Genomic DNA, 12,357 nt, shown 5'->3' with positions numbered 1-12,357 from the left:
TGAAGAAACCAGAGTTAGCTCTCTTGAAGTCCAGGGTTGTGATCCTACTTGCTGCCTGATCAGCATTTGATATTTGCTGTTCTCTATAGTGACATTTACATTCATCGTTGACTTTACAATCATTTCAATCTCATTCACAAAAAATTTCAAGTCCATACATAGACATATTCAACATATTCTACACCTGGTAGTTTTCAGCAGTACACTGCTATATTGGTTTTAGTATTCATTTTTTCTATGTTCTAATACTTAATGAAGAAAACCAGTTAACTCCTGTAATTCTGTCTCTACAAAATTATAGAACTTGTTTGAATATAAGTCACTTCTCTTAGTTATAATATAGTTATTTACTTTATATAGTGTATTATTTTAGATTACGATTTTACAGTGTTCTTACTTCTGCATATTAAAAAAAACCCATTTTTTCTATTTCTTGTTAGAATCACTTCTGAAAATTTACTTCTGATCTGCTTCTAAAAGGGATATAATTTTCTTAAAGCATATGAACTATATAACACATCATTCCAAGTTTTAGCATATATTCTGTTTCTAAATTAGTCTTCTCAGGATTTTTAAGCAAATCTGTCAATTAGTTTGAGTTGAAACAATCTTGGTTTCACTGAGTTATCTTGAGTTCTTTCCTAAATACAGTACTGAATCCATCATTTCTTTATCTGTAGTTATCTGCCATAGTGAGTATTGCATGCTGAACTTTCTTGTATAATGAATCTTAACTGAAATCTTTCGCAAGTTTACATTTGAAAAAATGTGTTCTAAAGTGGCGTTCTGCTGTGTTTCTGTAAATAATATGTAGTGTTTGAGTGATCAAACCAGCAGGATATGTAAGTAAATCAGACGCCGTGTTTCCTCTACAGTTATTTTCCTTCCTGGTAACAATTTGGTTATCAGCAGTGACTTGTCGTGTATAAGACTGATTATTTGTTAAGAGTGTTGCTGACAGATTATTTGGTTCAGCTGTCATGATTCTTCCATCATCTGTGTCTTACACTATGCCTGATGTACATCTGTGCTTGACGAGTTCCTGATGGTAACATTTTCTGATACCACTACTTGTAAGGAAATACTGTAAATGAAGTAGGAATTTAGGCACATCACTTAGCTGAAGAGTTATTGTTCCTTTTTACTGTTCCAGTTTTATCAGGGTATGTCTTTATACTGGCCAGACAGCAGCATGATGCTCTAAACAAACTTAAGAAGCATTTGATTCCTGATGCTTAGCACTTTAATTGATCTCTCCACAAAGTTAAGATAACATTGATAATAAAAAAATGTTTTAAACCAGACACTGAATACTTTCAAATCATAGCTTTCTGATTTACCCTCTTACATTGTGGGTATATGACCTTTAAATTTTTAAATACTAAAGGAAATTACTAGACAATACCTAACTGCTTTTTGATGTAGTTAAATTTGAAGTTATATAGAAGTATCTTGAAAGCATTGAACTGAAGGCATTTTGATATTAGAGCACCAGAGAAAGGAAATTACAAAATTCAGTAGTGTAAAGTCTGTATTTGAGCATTCAGTGTTACTTAGAAAAGCAAAACATGTAGGATGGGATATTTCTGAAGCATTTTTTCTTTCTTGCTGATGCTAAAATTGTGCTTTTGTAATCTCATTTCACCCCGAACCGCTCTTGTCAGTAAAACAACATAATCGCAGAAGTCTGGTTTATTGCTTTATAACAAGGTAGGAATGAGATCATGTGCATTTTAACTCATGTACATGTCCTGGCTTGTATGTATGTGTACTACTTCAGAGATATTAGGTCATTCTGTTACCTTTTTAGAAGACAGACAGATATGGAATGGACAGAAGATGAAAGTGTAAAATATTATGGCCTTGTTAAAAATAAACGTAATCCTTATTTTGTAGCGGAGTGTGGTGGTCAAATTCATGCTGCTACATCGGGGCGCATTTTGTCCCCTGGTTACCCAGCACCATATGACAACAATCTTCATTGTACTTGGATTATTGAAGCAGATCCAGGAAAGACAATAAGGTACATGCTTAATTTCAATCTTTATTGTTGACTGCAGTATTTGATAAATTGTAGTCTGTGCTTTACATTCTCACACTCTCATACACATTTTTTTGTTTATTAACTCCTCCTTATGTTAATAGAGTTGATGCTTGTCATGGTCGCATTTATGAGTGTCATCTCTCTAGGGAAGCTGAGTACCTTAATTGTGTAGGAGACAACTAGGCATCTGATCGAGAACTGTGAATTCCATTAGATAAGATGGCTATAAATCTTCAGTGTGATAAAGTGGTGCACTGCTATATCTTTTTCTAACTGTAAACAAGCTAAAGTGCCAAGCTGTCAACTGTGGTTTCAAAATTCTTCCCTTGAGTCTTTGTAATGCCATTCTTTGATATCTTACTGTCACAATAATTTGTTTTAAGTCTAATATAATTATTCAACACTATTTCTTAAATATGTTACCTCAAGCAGCTGTAAAGTTCCTAATTCTATCAGGACTGCTCAGACATCAGGTATCTTGGACCTTGTTAGGTATCTACCAGGAACTGTCTTTTTGCAGTGAATGCTTTGATCTGATGAGGATTTGACAATTAACAGCAGCAGCAGAGAAGATTATTACTATACAGCTTCATATATTAATACAATCTGAAGGGTTTTAATTTTCCATTCCTGTTCTCTTCTGTCATATCATTATTAACATATATAAAATTTTGAAGTATGTATCAGACTTCTTCCCCATAATCAGTTTATAATAAGACAAGCAATATCTCAGAAGATGTTGAGAATAAACAAATTTGAGAAAAATGTTGAGTTTTTAGTAAGAGAAGTATGCGGGCGTGGGAAAATGCTCAATAGATAAGGACTGGAAGATTTCTCCACATAGAGTAGTCAGCATAACAAAAAGATTAAGAAATTAGAACAATACAGAAAATGAGGGAAACACAGCTGGTGACTAATGCATGAAATAAATATACATGCCAAGAACTGAATGATGTAATCTAGAACTTTTATTTCTATAGCGATTTATGAAAGGATGATGCAAGGATCAGTGAACTCAGGCAGAAGGAAAGTAGTAATACAAAAATAACTTTTAAACCAGTTTTTCCTCATCAGTTTGATGTACTGACAAAAAAGACTTTGCTTTTGATGTATACTTTGCTATTGATGTATAGCTAAATCACTCAAATAGAAGGAATACAAATATTTAGAGAACATTTCAGCTCAGTTTTTCTGTAGTAACACACAGATTTAAAAACTTTGAAATGGCAAGTTCTATTCAATATTCAAGCTAGTTTGTCCACTCTAAACAATAATTTGCTGTGAAAGCAAGAATGGAACAACATTTAGCTTCTAATCAAGATAGATAATTTCTGTCATTTTAAAATCATTTATTGATACTAATATGTTTAATCATATGCAACAGAGATTAGCTTCATACTTCAGTAACAGAAGTATGTGATTTCCAGTAAGTGTGTTACTTCAGAATATTAGTTATTTATTAATTTTGAGCAAAAAGTTCATGAATAGTAAGCTGTTTCATTATTCAGTTTATGTGGACAAGAGTTTTAACTGATTGCTTAAATGAAAATTACTGCTTTTAAAAATTAAACAGACAAAAATATAAGCAAATGGCAAGTTATTCACTGGGAGGGGTTTTTTTTCCCTTTTTTATTCTTAATAATCCTGTTTCACTAAGCCAAATAATGAGTTTATTCCATCATAGGTGATTTCAATGCATCATTTACTTTTCAATAACAATTTTCAAATTAATGGTTTCCAATTAATGACAACTGTAATAAAAATATTAACACAAAACTGTTTGAAATAAAAAAGAAGTTTTGATATTTACCTATTAGATTTCTTCAATGTTAAAAATATAAACAGTCAGAACTTCAAGCTGATGCACACATTTTGACTAATAACATAGCAGTCTTGAACACCTTTCTAAATCTAATACTTCACCTGGAGATACATACAAATTATTCTATTATAATATAATGCTATTTTTAAATGAATTTTAGCATAAGACTAAGATAGGATAGTATGTTTTCTAGAAAGAAAATGCCATCTCTATGCTATTTATGCTACTGTCCAGTAGCTACTGCTTTTTTTTCCATTGCATATAGTTTAAGGCGATCAGTGTTCTTGGTATCCTCAGCTGAATAAAGAGAAGAACTCTTTGATGAAATCATAGTTCTTATCCCTTAAAATACCTATCATAATAATAAGTTAATTTTTAGAGCAAGTACTATATGGCCCGTAATGGTGTCTTCTGTAATTCAGGCATTTATAGAACAGAATAGCATCTCTCTCACAAGATCAGCTCATCCAACAGTAAAATGGATAACTTTTCAGGACACCATTCCTTCTTCAGTCCTAAACAGCATCTCAAAACTAAGTGCGACTTTGGGAATGATTGCTTGGAGTTTTGTGTAATGGTATTTAATGAGTAATGTACGGCACTTTTACTTTCTCTTTTCAGTCTGCATTTTATTGTTTTTGACACTGAGGTTGCTCATGACATCTTGAAGGTATGGGATGGGCCTATAGAGAGCAGCATACTTCTGAAAGAATGGAGTGGCTCAGCCCTTCCAGAGGATATTCACAGCACTTTCAACTCATTAACACTACAATTTGACAGTGACTTCTTCATCAGCAAATCAGGCTTCTCCATTCAGTTTTCAAGTATGTAAATATTTTTTCATCTCAAATACAGTAATAAGAATATACACTATTTCTATATGCTATTCTTATATACATGAAGCATTCCTTATCTTAAAACTTCCTCATTCTTAAAAAAAAGGAGATTATATTATTTTAATTATTTGTATATGTATGCAAATAGCTAAGACTAGGGTGAGCTTTTTAATTTGCTTTGAATGTTTAAGTGATCTTATTCCTTATTTTGTACAGCAACCGCATGCCTAGCATTATCTAATTAACAGTATTTAACAAGTCATAACAGGTTTGTACATACGTAAGCTTTCTTCTTCACTGATAGTTTTAAATGTTCCCACCAGTCATGAGTAATAATATATTATTTCATGTTTATACGTTATGTTGTTTGGTGTTTTTTTTCCTCATAACATTGGTTGCATAATGCATCATTTTTTTGTCCTTAACGACTGTTTGTGGTTAAACTGAATAATAAAATATATATTACCCTGTTGAAACACATTTTAAAATTTACTACTAAACTAATCAAATTCATCTTCAGGTCTAAAGTGAAAGCTCCTCTGTATAGAGGAGTTATGATCAATATTGGAAAAGTGATCAATAATGTAAAGCTGAGTATGTGGAGTTTTTCTATATTACGACTAAAGTGTTAAAGACAGAGGGTAGGACTGCAGGGAGCCTATATTATTGTCTTTGACTCAGTTGTTGTATCCTTATATATCTAGTTATACGGAAGTTTATTTCTGCTCAGGAACACAGAAAAAGTGTAAATTAATAAAATGTGTGAGAGTAGGAGTATTATTTAAAACATTGTCTTTAGGTGCTGTCATTCAGAACTAAAGGGAGCTAATAAACCTACAGTCATCAATTGCATGACGAAATATACTTTGGGGGTTTCTTGGTCTGCACATAATGCATTTTATATGTTTATTTCATTTTGCTTGATTTTTTTTTTTGAATGTTGTACCTCCCAAACCACAGTCTCTTTCATCAGGTCTAAGATACCTAGTTAAAAGTATGCAAAATGAATTGAGGACAAAGAGCATAACAAATGGTTCCAAAATTTATAACAAGCGTGCTATATAATATTCCACTTTTCATGTTGCTTGGAAAAAGTTAACTTTTACATTTGTGGAAATGAAGGGGTTTTTTTACTCTGTTAGGGTTAGCAAACATATTTTATGTTGTATTATATGAAATATACCTAAGTTTTTGCACAAATTTTGAAAGAAGGAAAATATATTTAAGCAGTTAGAATTGAGAACACATTCTTTGACCTTCAGATACACTCATAGTAAGTAGGAGACAATTTAATGCTCTAAGAGTGAAGAACTGATTTGATCATCTTAGTATAATATCTGATGGATGTACTCAGTGATCATGCTGGCAATTTCAGAGTATGTCTCACTGGAATTAATTGGAATTAGTAGTGAAGAACTGGATGCCTCAGCTCAAGTGAAGGGGATATATTAAAGTTTCATCCACTCTGCTTGACAAATGAATGTTTTATTATATTTTAGTGGTAAGGAATAAAAAATATGTTTTAAAGAATATGTTAAAGTAAATGTTAAATTGTTTCTTCTAAAAATCAGAGCTTTGTTTATTTAGTCTCCTTGAGGCAGTGGACAGACCCCTGTGGCTTTCTTCTGTAAAGGATTTAAACTGATTAATCTACGATTAAGTGAGGATCTTGCATGCTTTAGTATTCATCATGTGTTCAAACTGTCGGCCAGTTTATAGGAAAGCTGCACAGAATATTGAACTTTCACTATCTTAGTAGTTTGTAACTCACTGAATGAAAGAATCTTGAGTTGCTTCAACTTTTTTTTTCTGGTAATTGCAGAAGATGTAGATGTTTTACTGCAAGTTCTATGAAGATAACTGCTCAAGTTTTGTGTCACTTGAAGGATTTTCAAATGTTGCATTTATTCATGAGTATATTTTATTTTAATATGAATTATGATCGAAGAAGTAAACTTCAGGTGCAGAATTGCACATGATTGGAAAACCTTCAGTAACCTGGACCTTTTACACATTCAGCTTCTGTATTGGATTATGCAATTGGGATGAGTGTCCATGTCAATGAACCTCTACTTATGGCATCATACAAAGGCTATTCTTCTGAAAGTATCAGGTCAAATGCACAGCTTAAAGACAAAGCTTTAAAATGCTAACCTTCTGCTGGAGAATTCGTTTCACTGTGCTGTGAATGTGGTGATCACTTTCTATACTTTGCCCTCTAGAATATCCTTATTGCATCTGCCCCAAAAAGAGGTGCTGTGAGAGGACAGTATGAGGTTGATCAGAAAATATCACCTATAAATTATTTACTCTTGATTGTGAATGTAATTAAAGGTACTTTTAGTGGAAAAATATGTGTCTGAAGCTTGCAAAATATTTGAACACTATTAGAAGTGCCTTGTCTTGCCCACTCAGCTCAGCATGTAGAGCAGAGGACACAAACTGACAAGAGTGATTATGTTAATTGTAATCAGTCTAATGCTTTTCATTAAAACTTAATTACCATTTAATCATGCATAAAAGGACAAAAAATGGAGTTCGCTGTACAAAACTGACCTTTACTCCGAGGGTTAAATACGTTTTAACTATGTATTACAAGCCAGGGATGTCAACCAAGTCTTTCTGGTTGTGACACAAAAAGTGAAAACAAGAAGATTGTAGGCAGATATGATACTTAGCTTCTTTACTCCAAAGAAACAAAGTTACTGGCAGCAAAAACTTGCTGCGTAAGTGAACCATAAAAATAAGTTTTCTAACATATTTTAATTCCGTCCTACATGTCTAAGGTAAACAGGATAAATTTCCCTCTGAAGTTGCCTTTTTCTTTTTATCAGCTATAGGTCTAGATATACTAGCATACACTAAATCTGAAATTTCTGGACATCTAAAGGCAGATGAAATTAATCCTGCCTGTCTTTTCACAGGTTTCTAGTTGCCTTTGAGATGCCATAGGATATCCTGGCTAGTCTCCATCTGCCACTCTGGAAGGTCACACACCCATAAGTCCTTGGTCGTATCTTCCAGTCCTGTGCAAATACCTTGGATATTGTAAGGCATCTCAATGAGACTAGCCACATATGTTGAAGCAGATTAATCTTGCCCTGAATATTTAATCTTCAACTACTCCAGACTTCTGGAGGCACTTGGATCCCATGCTAGTGGATGGTCCTTTGCTTTTACTGACCTGAAGCTTATTTTATTGAGAGCTTTTTTATATCTAACCATATAATTTATTTACTTGATATTTAACAAAACCAATAGAAATGGGAGATGATAGAAACAATACGAGCAGTTCCCAATATTATCATTCTTACAGACTCGGCCTTATTTTAACAATACCTAATAGTAGTTGCACCATTACAGTCTAGCCTTTTTTTGTGAAGTAAATTCTCGTCTGTTGTAACTTAAGAGAACAGTATCCTTTTCTTAAGCTAAATGATGCATTCATAGTTCCTCGGCTAGTTTTGTAGATTTTGCTCCTCAAGGCTATAATACATCAAAGGATTATTCACGCTCTTGTTATAATGGAAAAAACATATTTGGAAATGTCTGGCTTTTCTACAGTCTGACCCATGTGTGATTGTTTCCTATGCTTACCTCTGGTTCTGTGGCATTGTTAATTTCTCTTAGTCATAGTATTCTGTAAGCATACACTTTAATTAACAATATACCTAGCTCTGCTTTTGTGTGAACAGAAATGTTATCTTTCTTTGGATCATACAAAACAATGGGCAAAAAATTAATAAAGTAACAAGGAGGGGTTTTTTCTCAATTTCTTTGTAAGATTTCTATCTTGTTAGAAGAACTTCAGATATTCATTTTTTTAAAATTGAAGATACAAAATGAAGGCATACGTATAGTTGGCTTAGTCTATGTTTTTTTGAGTTTTTTTCTGTTTTTTTCTTGCTCTCCCAATATTTTTAAAATTTGCTCTTGTAAATGCAGATGTAAGCAGTGATGTGTAAAGATGCCCAACTAAACAACACAAGTCATCAATTATTATAATAAAAATAAACAAGTTATACCAGCCAGCTAATTAGAACAATTATTTGGAAATTATTGTGTCTGATGTTGACACATCTGTTGATAACTTACTTCCTCTGACAAGAGCTCAAACATCAGTGATTCTATGTTTGATAGTTCCTAATGACACTGGGCATAATCTGGCAAATCTGTTTAAGCAATGATGCCTGCTTCTGTCCAGTTTTTTAATTCCATTTGACCATTTGTTTGTCTAGAAAATGACAATATGACAATAACTGTGTCATCTATCGAACTGTTAGAATATTGTCGTAAATTGTTCTTTCATTGCTGAGATACCTTTTAATCACTTGCCTAATGGCCTGAGTTACTACATTAAAGTAATATAAGCATTTCCATGACAGAATCTTCATCGCTAAGATTTGTCATACAACTGTTCCAGTTTGATTCACAGCTAAATTATCAAGAAAAGGGGGTTAGCACAAAAGCGTATTTTAAAAGAAATTCACATATGCATAATCACATATATGCCTTGCTAAATAAATAAATTTTGAGTTCAAAGAAAACGAAAACCATTAAGATATCCCTTGCTAAAATAAATAAAAGGACATAAGAATTTTATATTCTTGTAAAGTCTAAAACCTAATCATTTCACAGTTCAGTCTCTTCTCTTGCTTTCTGTGATGCTATAAGTGTTGCATTATATGCTCACAGTAACACAGTTTCATGCTGAACTGTGTCATAGCATTCTTATCCATCATGTAATCCATGGCCAGGGCAAGGCATCTTCAGCCTCATAGAAGGTAGCAGTTCTTCATTTGGTTCCTGTGAAACTAAGCAGAAATGAAAATTTTAGGTCAATTTGTTTATCTCTAACCCTGTGAGATTTTGCACTTCAGACTTAATGAAATAGACTACATTAGCATTTGGGTTTCTTTTTTCTTTACATTCTTGGGCAATACATGACATGTAAATGTGTGATTGAAGCTAATTTGCACAGTTCTTATTCTATACATTTATGTATATTATGTGAGATACTTTTTAGATAGCAAATACTATTCTTTAATATCTGGAAATTTCTAAAAAAAAATAATTTCTTAAGTCCTTCTCAGAAAGGAGTCTAGGTGAGGCTGGATCCAGAGTTAGCCTCAGGGTTAGTCAGTGGTTTATGTCTAAACAATTATATATCTGCAATCAATTCTTTATATCACTTAGCTAAGACTACAAAGTTTCAGTACACTTGTTCCCAATTCACTTACCAAGTATCTGATGCAATAATTGATCTTTTAACCTCGAGGTGTAACCTTGAGAGGCGTCCCTACACAAGGGCAGCTCCCAGCATGCAGACCGTTGCTTTGCAGGAGAGCTCAAAGGGCTTTAGGCTGTCCACTATTTACAGAGTAAGATGATTGACTCATAGTCATATTTGCATGCCAACTGCAGGTGCCAGTTTCTTCCAAATTTGGCTTTAGTTGGACAGGGACCATCTCTGTGGCCGGGGGCGCAGGCATTACCATAAATTAGCCCTTGGCTGTTGTGCTGTTATCTGTGTCCCCCAAATCCACCTTGCACCTTGAGCTGGAGGGATGGTTATCATTTGATCAGAATTATGGGAAAAGGCCAGGTTGGGGGTGTGGGGGACCACACCACCGTAAGATCCTTTGTGCAATGAATCAGCTTTGATATGCCAAAATCCTTCTCAGACCTATTATACAAGCATAATGCACTACACAAAGGGAAGTTTGTGCATTGCCCACAATTCGCAAACCTAGCTGCTGAAAAGTCTTTGTTATTTTTATAATCATGTGGAGTAGAAAAAATAGTGTCTGCAGCACAATACTACAGCAAATGGCTTACCTGATTGTTTGTCACAGACGTAGTGAAAATAATATTGATGATGGTGATTTTTTTTTTCTTGACCTACAATAGATTACAGGATAAACAAACTGATAAAAAAAGAAGTGTCCTTCAGGTGAAAGGTAAATTCGGCACAAATCTAACATGTTGCTCACAAGGCTACAGACACACAAAAATATAGTGTCATATTCTCAAAAACAGCCTGTTGATCTTCAGTGTAGTTCTAAATCAAATTTCAAAATGTAAATGAGATTCTGGAAGGTTATTACATTAAAAACAGAGAGGCTTAACACAGTGGCTGCCAACATATGGAGGTCTGAAAACTCCCTAGCAATCTGTGGTTTTCTCAGCTGCCTGTTCTTTCGGCACCCACCTCTAGTTCCATCTTGAGGGTACACAGAAGCTTGTTCAACTCTGAGCAGATGAGACAGTAAGAGATGGGAAATCTGTACAGTGTGTTACTCTATAACCCACTGAGTATCATGTAGCCTACTGCTTAGAACACGTGCAAAAACTGAGAAGCAGCTATTTAATTATTTTCCAGAGTAATGAAATTCAAATCCCTTCTCCTGGCTATGTCATTTTAAGCACCCAATTTTTCTCAGTCATTTCTAAAAAGTCTAACTATGGAATTTGGTTTGATTTAGCATCTTTGAGTCTAAAATGTAGTTATTGCTTTCCCTGCATTACAGTATAGATTTTAATTTTTCAGCTTCAAGTTTCTGAATTCACCAATTGTTTTTTGGGTTTTTTTGGTGTTGGGTTTCTTTGTTTGTTTTGTTTTGGTTTTGTTTTTAATTGCATATGACAATGTTACATCACAGCATGAGCATGACCTTTCTCATAAAAATATAAGATAGATATTAATTTCATGTCTATATATTAGTGTAGGGGCTGAGAAGAAAAGAGCTTGTTATAAAAGAAAAGTGATGACAGAAGAACTGGTGATTTTTAATTTCTGGATTACTTATCAGTGCATATAACCTCTATATCCTTCAGATATTTGCACGATACCAGATGAAGCAATAGTAGACTTGTAATTTTCATGCAGTTACAGAACCTCTTGGGAATCTTGAGAAGTAAAACAACTTGGAAAGGAGACAAGTTGAAAAGTTGGCAGTCTGTCTAAATGTTCACTTTTTTAGATGATACATGAGTGCTTAAATATCTGCTGTATTGTTTGATTAAGATCAAGTGTATTTGGCATGATAAAAAGGTTGTTAGCTTCAAATACACAAAATAATTTCTGAGGCTGCAAGAACAAAGGTGTGAAGAACATTTTGGTGCTTATTAAACATCTGCCATTGTTTTTGAAGTTTAGAACTTTGTATATAAGAAATGGAGATTAATAGTGAAATGAATATTAAAAGGCATCGGTCCTTTGCAATTGGTGCACACTTGACACAGTCAAAGTGGGAAAAATGTTATTTGCTAGGATATTATATTGCACAACCTTTTAAGAAGAAAATTAACATATTCAGAGATTTGTTAAAAAAAAGACACTGATTAATGACGAAGACGGGCTTATGATTCTTTAACAGATATGCACTATGTTGAACCATTTTTTAGAGCTGTTTTTGTCTATCAAATAAGAAATAACATGACATCATGACTATGCTTTACTTCCCCTGTGGCCGAGCATACATTTAGCAAACTGCACTAATATGGGATGTCAGATAAAATGTCGGAGTGGTGCCTGGGGAGTGCTTATATCGTACTTGTTAGCAGTGACAGCCATTACTTTCATTCTTGTATTAATGCTTATAAATTCTGGCGGAAAAATGTCCACCACTGTTAAAAAACCTGCCACGTTTTTT

At 33.6% G+C, this 12,357-nt stretch overlaps 1 protein-coding gene across 1 annotated transcript in view; it reads left to right on the top strand.

Moving 5' to 3' along the window:
• Positions 1-12,357, top strand: part of CSMD1 (CUB and Sushi multiple domains 1) — a 1,102,582-nt gene that overhangs the window by 899,937 nt on the left and 190,288 nt on the right. Inside the window, 2 exon segments of the mRNA XM_065633007.1 lie at positions 1,897-2,023; positions 4,488-4,690. Coding sequence (XP_065489079.1) covers positions 1,897-2,023; positions 4,488-4,690 — 330 coding nt within the window.

Source organism: Caloenas nicobarica, chromosome 3 (assembly GCF_036013445.1).
Source record: "Caloenas nicobarica isolate bCalNic1 chromosome 3, bCalNic1.hap1, whole genome shotgun sequence".
NCBI classification, from domain to species: Eukaryota; Metazoa; Chordata; class Aves; order Columbiformes; family Columbidae; genus Caloenas; species Caloenas nicobarica.
The sequence above is the reverse complement of the archived record's forward strand: the minus strand, read 5'-3'. Positions and strand labels throughout refer to the sequence as shown.